Raw genomic sequence first — 19384 nt, 5'->3', positions numbered from 1 at the left:
CTTCCTTAATCTTTGTGATCTGTCCATATTATCTGTTTGCTTTATCAATTCTCTTCCCCGTCACTGCCAAGACCAAGATATCCGACGCAGCTCCGGCTAATTAGGGTAGTTCTCAAGTTAACTCCGCCGTCATTTTGATAACACTTCTCGGATGGCTGCTTCGCTGCTCTACCGAACTTGAACTGTCCCAATGATGGATGCGCTGCAGTGCTAGTTCTTTGAACTTATACAGTCCTCAGAGCGCTGTCACACCGGTCCATTCCGTGGCCTCAAGAATTGCCGACCGCTTCCGTCATGATCTCGCAGCAATCTCGCCGAGAGAGAGCTCACAGCGACAAAGCTCAAGAAATGACCGCTACAGCTTCACAACGACCAGGCATGGGAGGTCGAACTTCTTCAGCCCCGGCCGGGGGCCTTTATAAACTCGATGTGGTGCGGAAGACGGGATCGGGGACGCAAATCGGACAAACATTGCTGGAGGAGGATGAGGGGACGCCAATTACAGGCGACGCAATCAAGCACACGCGATTCAGTCATCAGGAAGGTGTAAGTATTGAATTGACCCAGAATCCCAAGCGTTTTATGGCTACGGTGTACAGAGAGCTTCGATTACTGACGGTTCCTTGTTCCCCTTTCTATAGGAATCCTCCAAGAGCGGCTTCCCCGAAGTGACCATCGCAGTGGCCGGCGAAGAAAACGCCGGCAAGTCCAGCTTTGTCAAATGCGCCCTAGATATGAAGAACCCGCCTGTCTCCCCTATGAACAAGAAGAAAATGTCATTGAACGGATCGGTCTATATTGTGCATCTGATGGAAGTCGACTTGACACAGGTTCAATTCGATCAGGACAAGAAGATTATCTGGCCGCGTGCAGGGCGCGACAAATCTGCGCCAGTCATTGACGGGGTTCTGGTTCTACATGATGCCACAAAGCCGGATCGACTCTCTTTAACAACGAATCTCATTGGTAGGCTCTTGTCTAAACTATACCGGGAGGTACCTTGTATGGGGGCTGATTTTTTCCGGAATTTAGACTCATTGGCTGCCTCGGATCTTCCTTTCTTGCAGGTTGCCTGCAAATGCGATGTCAACCCCGAACCTTTGGAAGACAACGAAGTGGATGCGATTCATGATCGATATGAGATCTATCGAACGTCGTTTTCCTCGCCGCGATCTCAACGCATGTGTATAGCGTTGGTTTTGGGGGCAGTGATTTCTACTCGAGAAGGTGAGCAAATTTTTTTCCCCTGTGGTCTCTTTGACACAAAATCATTGTCGGGTTGGAAGTGTGCCTTGACCCCCCCAAGCGGAAGCGGGCCAAGGTGGGTCGCGGTAGGAGCGTTCGCTACCTTGTGATTCCCCATAGAACTCGTCTTTTTTTGGTTTCCCCCTTCTAACCCCTCTCTTCTGGATTAGATCTCTCCAATAATTCTAATATCCTTCTTGATTCACCGGAAGTCAAATCTTCCCACGATTGGCATCATACCCGTGCCAACTCCGAAAACCCCTCAGCCGTGCTCACAGCCGGCGGTCCACAAGCCTCAGATCAATGGGTCGACGGGGATGGTGACAGCCCTCTCGAAACCGATGGAAACCACTTGCAGCACACGTCCAATTCCCACCGTTATGCCCGCAGTAACTCGCAACCGGTGCGACCGCAAACTCCGCCATCCGGAGCGCGTTTAAATACCCACAGACCGTCGGCACAAGATCTCAACTCTCCCGATCACGATAGCCGTCAGCAACGATTGCATAACGCCTGGCGACACAGTGGAGGATCGGACGCTTTCAACAGTTTCTTGAACATGGACGACGAGGGAGATGATGAGCAGAGCCGGCCCCCGAGCCCTAGCGCAGTTGTGCGGCCAAAGCCAAGCAGCGAGAGCAACTCAAGCGCCGAGACGGGCCTATCGTTCGATGAGCTAGTCGATCGTTTGATTTCCCTGCCGCTGTCGAAACAAGACCAAAAGTTCCGTTCTACATTCCTATGCCTGTACCGAAAGTTCGCTGCTCCCGCAAGTCTCCTAAGTGCCTTGATAAGCCGATTCGAGCGAAATGAGATGGGCAACGAAGATCAACTGGCCCGCATGGCGGATCAGCTGCGATTGCTCGATGTCATGGCTCAATGGGCCTCGGACTATCCTGGAGATTTCGCTCATCCCAAACTTCGCAAACGGATCATTGACTTTGTCGCTATACTCGAAAAGAGCCATTTCTACATGTTTGCTGCGAAAGAGATCGGGTCACAATTAGATTCGAATGCAGAAGACGACGATATTGGCTGGGCATATGGGGGTGACAGTGATTCCGAGGAGCCCCAACTGGTTGAGACATTCTTCGACAACTCCGGCCGAAGCTCTCCGGCAGCGGTTCTCACTGGTGCTGGCCCTGGCACTAACTCTTACGACACCGAAGAAGAACAAGACCCCATCTATAGTATGAGTGCACTGGATCTCAGTAGTGGGCCGCATGATTCGACATCACGACTCTCGGGCACTCTTTCGGTCTCCTCGAATCCCGACAAATCGAACAGCATTACCAGCCAGTCATTCACGTTGTTGAGTCTCGATGCAGCCCAAAAAGAGGCTTTGCGTCTTGAACTAACTCATAAGACTTCACTTGGCAAACTCCAGTGGCGGATCTTCATGGAGACCCCAGAAGAGGAGTTCGCACGAGAACTGACGCGGGTTGACTGGATCATGTACAACTCGTTCCGGCCGCGTGATCTTGTGCGTCATGTCAGCCTCTCGGGCGTCGACAAGGATAAGGTCAAGAGCTTGACAAACGTTAATCGGATGATCAAGCAATTCAATCATCTGGCTTTCTTCGTAGCCAGCCTGATCCTTTTGCGCGATAAGCCCAAGCATAGAGCGCAGGCGCTAGAGAAGTTCATGAACATTGCAGTGGTATGTATTCTCAATCCAGCTACCATTAGGTCGGTCAGCAGTCACTAACACCTCTTCCCAGAAACTCCGACGCCAAAACAACTACAACTCCTTGGGTGCCGTAATCGCCGCCATCAACGGCACCCCTGTCCACCGCCTCACACAAACTCGAGACCTGATCCCCATCCCAACTCAAAAAGAATTTATGCGTTTGGTCATTCTTATGAGCACCCAACGAAGCCACTTTGCCTACCGTCTTGCCTGGGAGAATTCGTTCTCAGAGCGAATCCCATTCCTACCTCTCCACCGCCGCGACCTTGTCTCCGCCGAAGAAGGCAACAAGACATTTCTCGGCGAGAACAAATCTCGCATCAACTGGAAGAAATTTGAGGTCATGGGTGAGGTTGTTCTCGGCATCCAACGAAGCCAAAAGAGCCCTCATCCCCAGGCTCAGAAGTTCGACGATGTCGAGCGGCTGATCCTGGATTCAAAGCTCTCTGGAGACGAAGAGGTAAGATCTTTGTTATCGCGAATCATTGTTCTTCCTATTAACGTTGTCTAGGACTTGTATGCTCGTAGCTTATACGTCGAACCGTCCACGGGAGCCGAGGGACGGAGGAAGTTTGGCTGGTTGCGCTCTTAATCCAGTCGCTTCTTCGGCCACGCCTCTGGTAATTTGGGGCACTGGTTTCATTCAACCTCAACACGAATCAAGGCTTCTCTCTCACACAATCATCTCGTCAAACACCTTCACTTCTGCCTCCCTACCTATCCTCTCTACCCTACCTACCTCTACCTCCCTCTTTCCTCCTCTACTCTTCCTTTCTCATGTCGCTACGCCCCTATATGATTGATAAATACTGTTGTTGTCTTTTGCCTGCTTTTCGTTATGAACTAGGTCCCCGCGGGGGTCGAGATGACGCTTGTAACGGTGATGCATCTTTAAAAAAAAGCTCCGTTACGACATTTTGTACATATGCGTGCTGAGGTGTGGGTAGTGATGGTCATTGACCGTCTTGCATATAGCAGAATCTTACCCTGGTATATATTGACCTGTTTATGTATTTATTTCCTTGTATCCTCTATTCACCAAATAGAATCGTAGTCACATAACAAACATGTGAAACAGCGTTGAAACTAGGACCACGAGATAACGGACGCCGCATACATTACAGATCACGTGAATTCGTTATCCACCCGGCTATCCCAACCTCCGAGCAGCATCAACACCAAAGAACAAATTCACCTCCAAATCCCCGGTGCACCAGGGCCTAAAAACCAACCCAATCAACCTGATAAAACAAACCAAACCCCCGTGCATTACACACACACTCAAAATGTCTGCAACAAATCAAGCGCGCACAACCTATCGCGCCCTCCTCCGCGAACTTCCACGCCGCTCCTTCACCACACCCTCCCCACTCCACCAACAGCTACGCGCAGTCTTCCGCTCAACACCGGCCACATCTGCATTTCAATCAGAATCGCAATCCAACACCCTCCCATTCTCAATCCCAAAAACAGATGAACAACGCACCCTCCGCGTCCAAGAAGCAGATCAATTCGCTCAATATGCCCGCGCCCAGCGCGTCTACTCTGAGCTCCTCGAGCGCTATAACCCTGGTATGAGTATGGATGAGGAGGAGAAGATTCGTCTTACGGCTAGACGGGTTGGGTTTGATTTGCCTGAGTTGCATGTTCCTGAGAAGGAGTAGTTGGGTTCGTTGGAGGGATTGCGATGTTCCAAGCTGGTGTGGATTAGCTGAGCAGAGCAGGATTGTTGATATTGTTCTGCTCGTTACTTGGCTTTGCATGGTTCGTCTTGTTCTGTCAGTGGACGCAAGTGATGGACGATCCGCATTCTGATTCTACGGAAAAGGCGGATTGCGCTAGGCTTGGTTGAAAGTTGTCTGTGCAGATAATGTGATTTTGCTGGGATGCATATATTCCATGGAATGGCGTTGTTATTGTTGAATTTTGGGGTTTGTATACTACGGGTTTTTATGTATAAAATAAAATAGAGAACAGTTAAGTAGCGTGAACTTGTTCATTTTTTGAAACTCTCTGTATGCTATGCATTGACTCTGGATGAAGATGCAATGGAATGATGTTTTAGCCGTAACTTGGGGTATCTGATATTGAGATCCTCCTGGATCTGAAAATTTGTTCATTGCGAACCACGTGGGTTGCCGCACAGTGTTTGGGGCACCGAGAATGGACACCTGATGTTGACACTGGGTGTGATTGTGTTGCAGAGGCGATGGCCTAGCAAAAGGGCCATGATGGAGATGCCCAGAACCCCGAGGACGCTGGTGCTGAGGGTTGGGCTTTTGAATAGACGTGCTTCCCAGATTGACTCTTCAGGTAGCACTAAGCTGGGCGCGCTCCATCTGTCTCATCAAAGTTGAACTGCTTTCTTCATCTTCCATGCCAACCCCAACCTCGATCGCAGTCTTGGGTCGGTTGCGGTTGAGACCATCTAGCAGCGTGCACGCTTTGCAAATCCGCTGACTGGAAATGTAGTTACAGCGCTCGCAGTGTTTGATAGTCTGCGCCTTGACAGCCTTACCCGTCGGGCCGCGATTCGGCTTCACGCGTCCACCAGTAGGAAGCTTGATTTCAGTCTCGAGCGACTCAGCCGCGTCGTTCTCAGTGAGCTGCTTCTCCATTGCAGCCATTTCTCCTCCGCTGGTTCGGCCATTTTGACTCCCACAACCACCAGCTGATTCCTCCTCCGCACCACCCTGCTTGGATTGGCCGGCGCCACGCACTTCCACCGGCACAAGCGCGGCCATGTCCTCGCCACTCTTGACAATATCGAGGATCGAACTGGGACGAATCTTCTCAAGATCCTTGATGAGGGTGCGGGCACTACCGCGGAATGCCTCAGGCGAGTAAATACATTCGGTGGTGAAGTAGTCGAGCTGACGGTGGTGGGCGTAAAGAACGATCTCCTTTTCGTAAGCGTACTTGAGAGGCTTGCTGCGCTTGATATCCGAAGCGTCGGAGCTAGTAATGATACTAGTGCCACGCGACAGACGGGGCAGATCACCACGCAGGAGATTCATCATAACGGTCTCCGCAACATCGTCTGCATTGTGGCCCGTGACAACGTGCTTGATGCCCAAGCGGGCAGCGCCTCGATCGAGCGCCTGCCGACGGAACACACCGCAGTATGTGCAGTTACCCTTCTTGCCCACTTGTTCCACGACCTGGTCCATCGTCCAGCCATATAGCTCGCTATATCCCAAGATATCAAGTGGCATGTCGTATTGCACTGCGTTGCGCTTCACAGTCTCGAGACTATCATCACGATAACCGCGGATACCCTCGTCGATCGACAGAAGACATAGATCCAGTCCGTAGTTATATCGCTCGTTGAGGGTTTTCAGTACCGCTGCGAGTACTGTGCTGTCTTTGCCGCCGCTGGCTCCGATCGCTACTCGCTCGCCGGGGAAGAAGAGGTGGGTGCCGATAATGGTTTCGTGTACTTCGGTCTCGAAAACTTTGATGAAACAGGCACGGCAGAGTTTGCGCCTGTTCTTAGGTCGGATGATGACGGCTCGCGCCTCTTTGCAGTCGAAACACACCGTCGGTGCCATGATGAGTTGGTTAGGCCTGTGACTTGGTGGCGGAGAAGAATTTCTTTTTCCCCCGCGGTCGATCGGGTGGTCCGTGCGCTGGGCCAGGTTAGATCTATATCAACGGATTATCGATCCCAAAATTTCTGTCTCAATGTTATATTTTTATATCTGATTTTTAGATAAAACAACCAGTAATGGTCCCGGATAGTACTTTTGCTACTACCCCTCTTCCTTTTCTATTCTCTTCTCTTCAATCTTCCTACACACCACTAACCAACCTACGGAATTTCTTCTTTTTCTCTGTGTAGCGAGTTTGGTTTGATAGGGAAGCAAGCTTTCAGCAGCAAGGAAAAAGTTCGGTTTCATTCAAAATTATCAGGGGCTAATGATATAGATAGCAGAACCAATGTTCATCTAGCAATACAGCAATTCCGGAAACCGCAGAGAAAGTTTACCAAGCCATAGTTGGGCGGCTTGGGCCAGAGGAAAAACCGTTCAGCTCAGAACTAAAGGATCATCTTCCATGGAGGCATTCTTGGAAGTGTGGCGGGAAGTAAAGGGTGAGATCGTCATGGCCTCCTTCATAATAAATGCTAACAGGTCGACGACTGCATCAAGTTGTGCTGTGTCAAGCACAATCCGATCCCACTTTGATTAAATTAGCCAGTTGCATATAGGTGAAAAAGAGGGAACTTTTGCCATACCTTGCTTTCATCATTGATACACAAGAAGTAAAATGTTTTTCCATCGGTGGCCACTCCATACACAGTCGCGTTCCGTGCTCGCTTGCTCAATTTTCGTTCTTGGTGAACAACAGCTAGTCATTGGAAGCTTGGTCAGACAGTACTTTTCAAGGTGATTTCGAGGCGTTAGGCGCTTACCCATATAACCAAGTGCTTGTCCTTCCCCTAGGCTCACGTGTCCAGGACGTTTTGTTTCCACAATCACCAGGTTGATCGCTTGTTCACGGACTTCCTCGCCGTACCACACGGTATAATCGCACTGGCCCTGCGCTTGACAGTACTTGCCTCCAACTTGGAATGGGCGTGATACAAGGTGAGTTTCGGTCTGTAAATTAAGTGGGTGGGTGTCATCTGGAGCCGATGTCATGACGCTGTCAAGAACAGCGAACAGAATGTTATTCAGGCGACAGCGGATCATGGCCTCGTTCTTCACAGATCGACGAGCGAATTTATCGAATATCTCAAGCATTTGGTCTAATAGTGGTCAGTACCTAGTTGTGGAGAATAATGGTAGTCACTAGGGAGAAACTAACTCACAGGCACACTGCGGAAGCTGGATATGTGGAAGGGGCCCTTCCCAGGAAGTACCTCTGAGAGGTCGTTGCGGCTCAAGACCGAAGTACTTTTCAACATCTTCGTACGTCATTTTACCGATTGGGAGGCTGTCAATAGGTTGGTTGGCTCGAGGTAGTAATTGCAGTTCCTTCACTGCAGCGAGAGCAAACTTCCAAGTTCCTTCTTTGTCTCCCTTCTCGGTGTGTTGTATCAGGCCCTCTACCAGGTCCACCAGTTCCTTCTTGTGCTTTTCTAGACGTTTACAGAGCTCTTCGACATTTGTGATAGTGAGTGGGCCGGGGCTAGAAGGCTCGGAAGATCTGCCTAGTGGGGTTTCTGAGGAAAGGCAGTTTTGCATTCCAACTTTGTTTTGCTCATCGCATAACGACCGAAGCTTCTCGTCTTCAGTGGCAGTCGCCAGGTGAGCAGTCATCATATGGGAGAGGTCCATTGGAACGCAAGCTTTCAATATAGAGATTACCCTGAGTAATGAAAATGCGTGTTCTGTCGGGAGAAGACAGGGCCCTGATGTTCTTTCGATGATTTGTATGATTTCGACAGCGTATGATGAAGTGCAAAGATAGGTGACGACTTGGGGGTGGATGAAAGAAGAGAGGAGATAAGAACTAGGCAGGAAGCTTCCAATGGTTTGACTTGCGGAGAGTACTTTTAGCCCTAATCGGGATCGGACATCATTCATGGTAGAGGCAAGAGCTAAATACATACTCTCTCACTTCTCTCTTACCTCATTCTCTCTCTTACTTTTCTCTTACTTTTCTCTTACTTTTCTCTCTCTCTCTCTCTCTCTTACTGCCAATCTTAGTTGAGTCGTCAAATTACAATTATGTCATCCTCAAACTACGGTGGTAACCTTTTCATTTGCACTAAATATACCTCAATCTTCATAGGTGGTAGTTGGTTACTTGTAAATGATTAGCGCGCACTGCATAGACCAGGAAGTATCCTATAGTTATCACCGTCTATGATCCATCAAGAAGTACTTCCCATATCACCGTCTATATCTAAACCAGGGTATGGGAGTGTTATTAATAGCGCCGGTAGTCGTAAACCGGTTTTAGTGATATAGCGAATCGCTTGAATACTATATCTATACTAGCGTAGGAGGACTTCACCGCTATAAATTAGCTTCACAATCCTAGGTTAATAGAAGGGTGAATAGACTAAAACTTTTTATATATTTAGCCGCTAACTAGCCCTCGCTTACGAGGGTCCGTATTCTTTTGTATAAAAAGTTCACGGGTCGGTTAGTAGGAAGTACTTCTTAGTAAGTAGGCTAGGCTAAGAGATAGCAAATAAACGGAGGTTTAAGGTATTTCAAAGTTCTAGATACTACTAGCTAGGCCTCATGGTCCTCTAACTTCACCTAATTCTTTCCATCAAGTGTGATAGGCTAGAGATTGATAGACTTCGTGCTTCGTGTAGACCTTAGTGGTTTAGGGGCTGGCACCACTTGGACCTATACATAATAATCAATGGTTAGAATACGATCTCAATATAACTATCTTATACTTTGTAGGTCACTGCTCTTACTTGAACCTTTTCCACCGAAAGCATCACGCGATTCGAGAACTCTCCCGGGATCGTCGCATTCATGCCTTTCTATTTCCATTCTTATCTAGGTGAGCCACAGGCTTTCCTTTCCGACAAAGCAGCCTAGCAGAGCACAAAGGCCACCTCTTCTTCTTAGCCACCTCGACGGCTTGATGATAAATATGATGTCGTCTCAAATGCAGAGAGTACGGCTTTGACCGATCAGCAAACAACTGAAGATTCTCCTTCTCCTCAGCGCCTAGCTTCTCAGCAGCCCTAACAGTCCGTTCCTGTGAGAATGCAAAAGAAGTACCAATAATCTTGAGCCGCCGAGCCATATGATGGATATTCGGAGAATTCCAGTCATCAGAAGTCCACGACGGCTTCGCATTCCATGGCAGCCGTCTCTCCTTTTTAAACGCACGCCACAATTCCTCAGTCGATAACCGGCCCTGCTCCCCACTAACTGCATGAACACATCCACTCGTTCCCAGCGCCACATGGACCAATGCTCGATCGACCACAACATCAACCGGAACCTCATCGATCGTGGATTCTTGATTTGGATTTTCACATCGCGTTGAGAGCTTGATTCGCCGACCTGCATGTAACATGTACGCCGCTGCACAGGCTGTCAAGGGGGCTCCGTGTAAGGTCGCGAAACCGGGGTATGGGAATTTATCGGCTGGTCCGAGGACAGACGGCCTGATGATTAGGACTTTGTCCATTTTGTTGCGCTCGGCTGCTTTTTGCAGGACTAATCGCTCGGCGAGATGTTTGGCGTATGCGTATGGCCATGGGAAATCGTGGGCGTTGTATTCGTCAGACGAGCCAGTTTTCTGTACTGCGCTCCATGCTTCGAGTGCGATTTTGTAATAGTCTTCCTCCTCCCTGCCAAGGGGATATATTCTCTCGTCGACTGATGCGTCGGGCGATTCCTGGGCTTTCCATAGATGGGCGTTGGCATATGCAGTTGAGAAAAATACGAAGCGCTCGAGGTTCGGAAATTTTAGGGCATACTGTGTGAGACATATGCTCGGTGCTAGCACAGTATATGCTAACTCTCGTAGGGAATTGTGTAGTTGGGCTGATGATGCGGCGTGGAACACAATGTGTACTGTCTGTTTCAGCATCTGTAGTGTCTCTTCTGATAAATTCATCGTCGCGGTATTTCCCATTTCGCCGTCAAGGATAGTGATCCGCTCGTTTTGGGTGAGGATTTGTGCGGCTGAGGGAGGAAGCATATCGGACCATTTTGCGTTTGCTTTACTAGTCATTCAAGTCAGTAAGTGTTGTTTTGACCGTTATATATTTTGGTCACTTACTCGGAGCCACCCCGACATAGCACATATACTCGTTTCGGAGATGACTGACTTAAAAGTCGGCATAGAAGCGCAGTTCCGATGAAGCCTGTACCCCCGGTAATGAACAGCGTCTTGCCATTATAATAGTCCCATATCATGATGGATCATGCGCTTTGAATCTCCAATCTCCGCCTTGGTGTGTAAAACAAAAACATACAGAATGAAAGGGCATATATAATACTGCAAACTCACACACAGGAGCCTTCAGGTCAGATATAAGCAGGTTAAAATATTTATCTATTGGATCTTGTGGCTGGAACTTCGATGATGACAATGAAATCCGAGTTCGGGCGCATGCAGATCTGCAGCTAAGAGGCGGATGCAGTTGATCTATCACACTAGGAGAGAACCCACGGACCAGCCATTTAGATTGTTTAAAGAATAGCGAAGTTGAATTTACTCCGTATAGACAGAGAATAAATGATCGTAATGTATTTTTCAAGTTGATATTGGTTGGTGTGGGAAAGGTAGTGCAGGTGTTGCCATGTTGATAGGCCAAAATAATACAGTGATTAATATGTCGAACATTATATCTCAACTATCGAAACACTAATGGACCAACCTCGCTTAATACATCATAATTAATGACGAAGGGGGTGATATTCAAGTTTGCATGCAAGTTAATGCACACCGCTTCATGCCCTCCCTAGCTAACGAGACGACGTAGCAACTTGAATTCCCATGTGCCTATAGATTGAAGATGGATTAAACCATCCCAGATATTGGATTTTATTCGTCAAGCTGAACGGATCAAGGTCATGCCGAACGGATCTCGATCACATCTGCTTCCTGGATAGCATTGCTCTCCTTAATACCAATTCAAGTTTAGGCTTCCTGCTATCCAATTTGAGACTAGCACTTTCCTACCAAATCACAATGTAAATGTTCAACCGTAGGGTGAAATCAAGTACTCGTTCTGGACTACAATCAAACCTAGGTCGGGCTGCTTATAATCGGTCAAATTAGACATTCCGCGGTCAACACTTTTCCCGGGTGCCTCCGTGAAAGGCGCTCGCTCAACAAGCCGTTGAGTCCAGAAAAGATCATTAAATATATCTCAATTCCCACTATTGACCTTAATAAGAGCTCAAATGATGATCATGTGTGCTGAATACTGACAATTTCTGTCCTGAAATGTCTTTGTACGGGAATTGCTCGTGGGTATGTCTTCTATCAACAATTGGTTATCTATAATAAGGATAACAGTTCAACATCATACTTAACATTGGATTAAGCTGGAATTTGTGGCTTTTAGTCAAATAGGGAAGGAAAGGAATTGATATTTCCACAAACATCGACTAATAGCATGCGATTGGTGCAGAACTACCTCTCAGCGCATTTCCAATTTCCTTTAATGAGACAGCTACTGATTTTGGGCAATTATGAGCGACAAGTAGGCCTGTGTGGAACCAACTGTATCATACAACATTCCAGAGGTGTCTCTGCCATGGTGCGGAATTTTCCAATTGAGTATGTATGCCCAGAAGCTCATTCGAGGAGATCTACAAGGCGTGCATTCCAGACGGCAATTATGTGGGGAGGGACGTCAAAGTTGGGATAACATACAGATAACAACATGTTTATTTTTCTAACGGTCTTGATCCTGTCTTGTTTTATTATTAATATATCCTTCCAGGTAGATTCCATAAAGCGCAGTTTTGCATCCTGCGCTATTTTGCTATATTTTATAGAGTTCTTTTTAATCACCACTCATTGCTTTCAACATGAAACCAGGCCCACTCGATATGGGCTATGGCCGACCTCTCGAGTTCACTTTGTCGGTCGTCGTGAGAACTAATCCAAGCCCGCTTGACTTTCAATTCGCCGCCGATACCCTCGTCTCACAATGGCCTGTACTTAACCTGCGAATGGACCCGTTGGTAGGTATTCAGTAAAATCAACCGTTGTGCAAAGACTGATTTTGAACAGAAAACAAAATTCTTGGACCCAAAAGACCCCGGTGACCTGGCCGAGGTATGGGAAGGAAGAACTCTTAAACAAGAACTGAGCGAGATTTTCGACATTTCCTCTGAACCGGACTCACCACAACTGATTGACTCCGAGGGACTCGATGAGGTATTAAACTTCGGGTATGGAATCTCGCACGCATGGAAGCAGCGAGTCTTCTCCATACGAACAGTATTCTTGCTCGATGCCTGCATAATAGGGTTCAAGTTTCTGCAGCCCCTTTGCGATGCAAATGGTAATTGACGTCCCAGAAAGCAACAAACCAGTAGCACTGACAACGTGACTATAGGCGCCCATCAAATAGTTCAGGCTTATTGCAGCCTGCTTAGGGGGGAGCGAATTACCCACACCCTCCATGGCCGACCACCCTTGTTCCTGAAGTCAGAAGTGCTGGAAAAATGCATTGAGAAGATTCAGTATCATCAGATCGCAGACCTGCACAAACATTCGATGCGTCGGACCTGGGTAGCCGGAATCGGGGCTCTCGGGAAACAGATCGGGCGGGATATATGCTATCCTTCTGCGAGACGGGTCAGCAAGACCTTGTTTATCCCCCGAGGACAAATCCAGAACTGGCTGAAAGAGGCCGAAAGTATAAAGGCTAAAGTGACTGAGCATGATCTCGTGTTAGCTTTTATCTACAGTGTTAGTAACCCCACATTGCAGTCAGTTAACCTGAAATTGAACAAGTTGACTGACACCGTACCTTGCACAGGCTGCTTTGCATCCACCTACTGCCCACAGGTTCGGCCTAGTCATCGATATCTCAAAACAACTGCAGTCCGAGGCAAACCTGTACAACCCCTGGTACATGATGCCCCTGCCAGATCCAATACCATCAAGCGAATATAACACTCCTTCATTGGTTCGACTCGCAACGCACATCCGACGGGCGGTTCACGAGGGCCAGCAACCAGAATGCATCGGGGAGATCGTCAATCAGCACAAGAGCCTAAAGAAGAGCCCCATGGTTCCAAAATCATACGGCAGCCGAGCGGCTCAACCGCGCATCGCTTCTTGGAAAAGCCTGCCGTTATATGATCTCGATGTCCAAGGTGAAACTCCGCTATTTGTACAGGGCAGTGTTGACTACTGCGGACTTCTGCGCGAGACCAAAGCTCGCTTGGATGATTTGTTGGTGACGTGGAAAGCGCAGAGCCCAGATGGGGAGGATGGTGGTTATTGGGTTCATGGAAGACTGCCTGAAGGTGTTTGGAGGCGTATGGCAGATGATCTGGACTGTTGAGGTTGATTTCTAATTTTTTTAATTTTCTTAGACGGCTGGAACGTGCATTGATCATTGTATTATTAAATATACCTTTAATTAGAAAGAGGGGGTAATCCCACGTTTGACTGGCTGATCTGCAATTGTTGAAAAAGAAGGTTAAAGTGGGTTGCTAATCCAAGACCTAACTAACATGTTCGGTGGTGTCCCCACCTTCCTTCTCGTAGAATGCATAGCTTGATAAGGCGCCATCAAAATTAAGCACAAATCAATTTCATCTAAATTGTTTCTGCCTTGGGCAACGGGGCGAAAAATAGAAAATAAGGTAGATTAACATTTCCGAACCCGAATCCGAAACCGAACCCGACCCGAGGTTTCACACAATTGCCCTGCCTGAAAATTAAGATGTATGTTGTAGAAATAAGATATTCCAAGGGTCAATAGGCTGCCATAAAGGTTCTGCAGTGGATACTTCTTGGCAACTGATCTGCATTAAATTAGTGGCCGATTATTGTGTATCGAGACTGCCTTCGCGGACTCCTAAATATGGTTCTGCTATAAATGCTATGGGGGATCTGGATTTTACAATGCTTAATCTCATTACCATTCACTCACATTTACAAGAGCAAAATCCGCCTTTGATTTTTTATACATTCTTTCGAACAGCATGTCTTCAACCGACTACTATGCCTATACACCAAGTTTGATTCCCGCGGTGATTGGTGTTGGTATATACTGCGCTCTCTTTGCAGCCCATGCGCTCCGTCTGTTTCGCTCCCTGGCATGGGATGGTAGTTATATGTTGATAGGAGCCCTGGGTAAGGAACAACTGAGTCCGATGTTAAACTATCTTCCCACTGACATATTAATAGTTCAAGCAATGGGACTTGGAGCGCGAGTGTTCTCCTCATCGAATGCTCATGACTTTGGAGCCTTTGGCGCTCAATATGTGTTTCTTCTCCTCGGACCAACCCTATGCATGGTGACCGTCAATCTCACTCAAGTGAAAATGATGCGCTGTTTGAGGACCGAAAACCTGGGTCTCCTTCCTGCTAAACTTCGACTCCCTATCTACCTTTCTGTCAACATCACCCTTCTTTTGCTCCAGAGCATCGGTGCCGTGATCGTTGCTCTGACCCACAATATCACACTCCTTGGGTCTGCAACTAAGATCCTCACGGCGAGCTATGTATGCCAGATGATATTTTGGATGTTCACTTTGGCGGAGAATATCCTCTGGAGTATTCGATTTGGACGATCTTCATCCGCCAACACCCAGCTCATGATGCCTCACTGGAAACGGTATAATCAGTTGTTTGGTCTTGCGATTTCGATTGTTGCTATGGGGCGCAATATGGTGCGATTGACAATGCTTGGGATGGGACCCGATGGAATGATGACGGTCAATGAATGGCCCAGTTATGCATTTGACTTTTATCAGACGGCGATTATTCTCTTGGCGTGGGGGATCTTTTACCTGCCGGGGGTTTGCAAGGAGGTCGAGTTTAAAAATGTGCATCAGGCATTGCAGAGTTATGAATGTTGAACATGAGTTTTGTGAAAGCAGATAGAGATAGATAGGAATCTACAACATACAGCGATCACGCGCCAAAGCGGCAATCTATGGTGTTGCAGGGAGATCCCCGCAAAAGATGGCGCTTGTGCGGAATAGTCAAGTCCACCCGACCTTATCATCTGGGGTTTATTAGGGGTCCTCCGTACATTTATCCTTGTATGGGGGAGATATGAGGATCCCTCCTCATAATCTCATAACACTGATGCCTGAGATTAGTTTGCCTTAAGATTGGTATACCTTCAACCGTATTCGCTGAACTGAACAGCTCAAACCCAACCGAGATGTCCTCACCCGCACCAAAACGAGCCTGCGACCAATGTCACACACTGAAAGAAAAATGCCGACGACCGAGTGCTACAGCGTCATGCGAGCGATGTGACCGATTAAATCAAACCTGTCAAACGACGCGAAATCTCGCGAAACTCGGACGAAAACCTCGCATTTCAAGAAAACTATCCTATAATCTTCCAACCTCTAGTTTCAGCTCAGTCACCCAAAACAACACCCCCTATCCCGATTTCTACCTCCCCTTCGACAAAGGCTTATCCAGCAACCCAGCCCTATTCCCCGAATTAGACCAGTGGGAAAGACACTTCCTAAATCTTATGAAAGACATCGTCGCACCATCCCCACTAGACAAATTCCTAATTGGACCGAGCTTCCACGAGTCGCACCACCGTTTCTTCGTGCAGAACCTTCTCCGACCCGCCCCCACATCTATATTAAAAGACGCCACAGTCGCCTGTGCCGCAGTACTACTCGGTGACCAATATGCGCAATACACAAAGACAAGCGTCGAAGTGGGGCACCGACGAGCTGCGCTCGCTGTTTCGGGACTGCGGTCCTTGCAGATATCCGAGAAACAGGATCTGGTTACTGCACTCGTGCTCGGCGTGGCTATAGTGACCTTCGCTATGCATGTTGTCGATGGACAGCCGCTTCTTATATCGCATTATACGCTGGCGCTTGTTAAGCCGGTTTATCGGACTCTTTTAGCGATGGATCATGGTGTTATGGATATGTTGATGTGTTTGGTTAGTACGGAGACTTTTGAATGTCTGGTTCGGTCTGAGGTGCCGACTATCCGCATCGGGGAACGTGATCGTTGCGATGTTGTTGATCGGTATCTTGGGCTTAGCTCGTCGCTTTTTGCTCATTTATATGATCTCTGCGAGGTTGGTCATTTGATGAAAATTACTGGTGGGGGAATGGATATTGGGACGGGTGAACGATTGGATATGATTCAGGATTCTCTGGAGCAATGGAAACTCTCGCCTCCACCGGACTTTGTTGAAAAATTTACTGAGTCTGAGGTTGTTGGAATGTTCGCTCAGGCCAAGATCCTCCGTCTTGCGGCTTTGCTTATTGCACATCGTCTACGCCATCCCTATGGGAAACGTGACAAGGAAGCATTGCAGTTGTCCAACGCTATTACTGCGGAGATTGATATGGCTTTGCAATCGACAGGGCGTTCAATACCATGCACAGCACTCCCCTACACGGTTGCGTGCTTTGAAATCACCCGGACTGAAGCACGAGCAGCAGTCGTTGACAAGATCCATAAAGTCGTGACCTTTTCCAGGCAATCGCAGCTTCAAGTTAGGCGCTCCTTGTCCGCGGTATGGGATGCGAGGGATGGCGGGGATCAGATCTATTGGTTTGATATAGGTGATTATGTGCGCTAGACGCCTTCCACATGGACGGACATACAATGGTCTAGTCTAGAAATTGTATTGTTCTAACATTTGGCCATAAAGTAGTCAAACTAGCGTAATGAAACCCACACAGACTTATTTATGCCCCATCATTGCAGCCCAAGTTATCCGAGTCTGCTCATCATAAATGTCGGGCTTTTCAATAAAAAGGAAGCTCTTTCCTGAAACGTGAACAGCCCGGGAATGCATCTCATCACCAGCGACGCGCATCCCTTTGGCGTCTACCATATCCTCCCCAGACAGTAGTTGTGATACTACACCACTTACGACGTCCATAGGGATAAATATTTCGCGCGGGAAGATCGTGTAAAACTTCTCAGCGGCTAAGAGGGGCGTTTCCACTACCCCAGGGCACAAAGCGTTAACCCGGACTCCCTCTTCCCAAAGTCGCTCTCCGACAGAACGAGTGAAGCCAATAAGCGCATCTGAAAATTTGTTAGCTATGCCTTGTAGGAGAGTTGTTTAATTTGTATATTCTAAACCCACGTTTAGTACCGGAGTATACCGGGGTTAACATGCAGGGATATAGCCCCCCGATACTCGACGTGAGTATCAAATTTCTATGCCCTTTCGTTGACTCCGGCGAGCGACGGAAATAGTGCATCGCAAGGTAACTGGTATATAGAACGCCATTCAAATTGATATCGACAACTTCGGAACTTGGTTCGGGCGGGATGCCGGTCTCGGATTCAGCGAAGAAATCGGTGTAGTCTGCTTTTCCGGCGTTCGCGAAAACAAAGTCCAATCGGCCAGTCGCATTGAAGATCTGGTCAAATACAGTTGCTAGTTGTTGGTAATCTCGCACGTCGGCTTGGTAGAATGTGACATCGGGGAGGGAAGCTGCTGCTTCTTGGCCTCGCTCATCGTTGCTGCCGATAATGTTGACCTGCCAGCTGCCGGTCTGGATCAGGTCCTTGGCAACTGCAAGCCCGATTCCACTGGCTGTTTATTTTAAAGTTTGGTTAATGAATGATCGACCATCCGTGCGAGGGTTGTGAAAAGGGATCATACTGCCACCGGTGATGAGAGCGACCTTGGCCATATTCACGTAGAGTTTGCGGTCGAATGGTGTGGTGATATTTCAGTGAAAGAACTCGGATGAAATATTTTGGTGGGGGAGGCATTTCTTTGATCGATCGTGTGGCTTGACGCTAATCGTCGATGGTATGCATCCCAAGCATCGCTTTTCTTTGGTGGGAAGGGTCCATGCCCAGTCCGATTCGCTATCGGATTCAACAATTGGGCCGGAAGGAGATCGATGCACTTCCAAGGTTCATGGTAGGTCCACAGTGGAGTTGGAAGGAGCAAAACATTGCCTTGATGTCCAATTATGCGACATGGTTGGGTACCAGGAAAGGGTTGGGGACAGGATGTGGATCTCCCCGAGTCAAGGAAAAATGAAACCCTGGAAACGAGAAGATGCGGCTCTGAAACGTTGACAATGCCGTCAGCCGTGTGGAAATCCACAAAGCTGCAGGTCGGAATGAGGATCTAGGCAGCTGCAAATGCATGATGTGCGGTTCAGGTGGATGTTGTCGCGGGGAATTTGGGTAGTGGTCGAATGGTCCGTGTGTTGTGGATGTGTGCCTTGCTCGCAGTGTGGATAGCAACCTTGACCTTGGAAGAAAGTCAGACAGTGACTGTTTTGGGATTCTTGCTGGTGGATTGACACGGCAAGTCAGATCAGAGTTCATACAATTGAGATATGTGCTAGCCCTACTGTTGAGAATGTAACGCCTTAGACTTTCCGACTTCGAACTTTCTCAAAGGCATTGGGCGATAGAACGGCAAGGGTGAACAGAAACCTTGGAAGACGAAAGATGTTCAGTTGGACCTTCCAATGACATACTCTGAAGAGAGTCGGGGTATATGTTGTAATCTCCGATATAGCCCCTTGCAAAGATCGTCTTCAGTGCGGAGTACATTTTCCATCACGGATAATTAAGCTATCAAGTGTGTTGCACAAACCTGTGCTTAAAACAATGTATTGAACAATTCCAATTAAGATTGCATCTCACATTGCGTTTAACATTGCAATTATGCATTTCTGTGCGACGATACAGGAAAAGCAACTATATATTCATCAATCCAGGTGCAATCCAAATCCAACGGAAATGCACTCCGGTGCACTCCAGTGCAATCCAGCTGCATGAGACGTATATCGACCTCGTAATCAATGACAAAGACGCTTTGATGTGGATCTAATATAACGGCTAAGG

The 19384-nt window shown here is 47.9% G+C and overlaps 8 protein-coding genes across 8 annotated transcripts; 4 read left to right on the top strand and 4 right to left on the bottom strand.

The window, feature by feature from the left end:
• Positions 1–348: 348 nt before the first annotated feature.
• Positions 349–3527, top strand: PEX2_006630 (putative Ras guanyl-nucleotide exchange factor RasGEF; the record flags this gene model as incomplete). The annotated part of the gene is made up of 6 exons (XM_016737940.1): positions 349–546; positions 642–966; positions 1033–1227; positions 1416–2905; positions 2967–3395; positions 3447–3527. 6 exons carry the CDS (start codon positions 349–351, stop codon positions 3525–3527), a joined length of 2718 nt encoding a protein of 905 aa, XP_016594512.1.
• A 694-nt stretch (positions 3528–4221) lies between these two features.
• On the top strand, positions 4222–4599 carry PEX2_006620 (LYR motif-containing protein; the record flags this gene model as incomplete). The annotated part of the gene is made up of 1 exon (XM_016737939.1): positions 4222–4599. The coding sequence occupies one exon, from the start codon at positions 4222–4224 to the stop codon at positions 4597–4599; it is 378 nt and encodes a 125-aa protein (XP_016594511.1).
• Positions 4600–5244: 645 nt separating this feature from the next.
• Positions 5245–6486, bottom strand: PEX2_006610 (putative PP-loop ATPase superfamily protein; the record flags this gene model as incomplete). The annotated part of the gene is made up of 1 exon (XM_016737938.1): positions 5245–6486. One exon carries the CDS (start codon positions 6484–6486, stop codon positions 5245–5247), a length of 1242 nt encoding a protein of 413 aa, XP_016594510.1.
• A 477-nt stretch (positions 6487–6963) lies between these two features.
• Positions 6964–8217, bottom strand: PEX2_006600 (uncharacterized protein; the record flags this gene model as incomplete). The annotated part of the gene is made up of 4 exons (XM_016737937.1): positions 6964–7116; positions 7173–7285; positions 7350–7685; positions 7749–8217. 4 exons carry the CDS (start codon positions 8215–8217, stop codon positions 6964–6966), a joined length of 1071 nt encoding a protein of 356 aa, XP_016594509.1.
• Positions 8218–9376: 1159 nt separating this feature from the next.
• On the bottom strand, positions 9377–10779 carry PEX2_006590 (Male sterility, NAD-binding; the record flags this gene model as incomplete). The annotated part of the gene is made up of 2 exons (XM_016737936.1): positions 9377–10586; positions 10643–10779. 2 exons carry the CDS (start codon positions 10777–10779, stop codon positions 9377–9379), a joined length of 1347 nt encoding a protein of 448 aa, XP_016594508.1.
• A 1626-nt stretch (positions 10780–12405) lies between these two features.
• On the top strand, positions 12406–13895 carry PEX2_006580 (uncharacterized protein; the record flags this gene model as incomplete). The annotated part of the gene is made up of 4 exons (XM_016737935.1): positions 12406–12561; positions 12611–12884; positions 12939–13294; positions 13365–13895. 4 exons carry the CDS (start codon positions 12406–12408, stop codon positions 13893–13895), a joined length of 1317 nt encoding a protein of 438 aa, XP_016594507.1.
• Positions 13896–14541: 646 nt separating this feature from the next.
• Positions 14542–17135, top strand: PEX2_006570 (RTA-like protein; the record flags this gene model as incomplete). Its single annotated transcript, XM_016737934.1, has 4 exons — positions 14542–14692; positions 14747–15360; positions 15716–15825; positions 15929–17135. 4 exons carry the CDS (start codon positions 14542–14544, stop codon positions 17133–17135), a joined length of 2082 nt encoding a protein of 693 aa, XP_016594506.1.
• Positions 17136–17240: 105 nt separating this feature from the next.
• PEX2_006560 (SDR family oxidoreductase) lies at positions 17241–18207 on the bottom strand (the record flags this gene model as incomplete). The annotated part of the gene is made up of 3 exons (XM_016737933.1): positions 17241–17590; positions 17652–18107; positions 18177–18207. 3 exons carry the CDS (start codon positions 18205–18207, stop codon positions 17241–17243), a joined length of 837 nt encoding a protein of 278 aa, XP_016594505.1.
• Between the last annotated feature and the right edge of the window lie 1177 nt (positions 18208–19384).

This window comes from Penicillium expansum (assembly GCF_000769745.1).
Source record: "Penicillium expansum strain MD-8 chromosome Unknown contig20, whole genome shotgun sequence".
Classification (NCBI taxonomy): domain Eukaryota; kingdom Fungi; phylum Ascomycota; class Eurotiomycetes; order Eurotiales; family Aspergillaceae; genus Penicillium; species Penicillium expansum.
The sequence above is the reverse complement of the archived record's forward strand: the minus strand, read 5'-3'. Positions and strand labels throughout refer to the sequence as shown.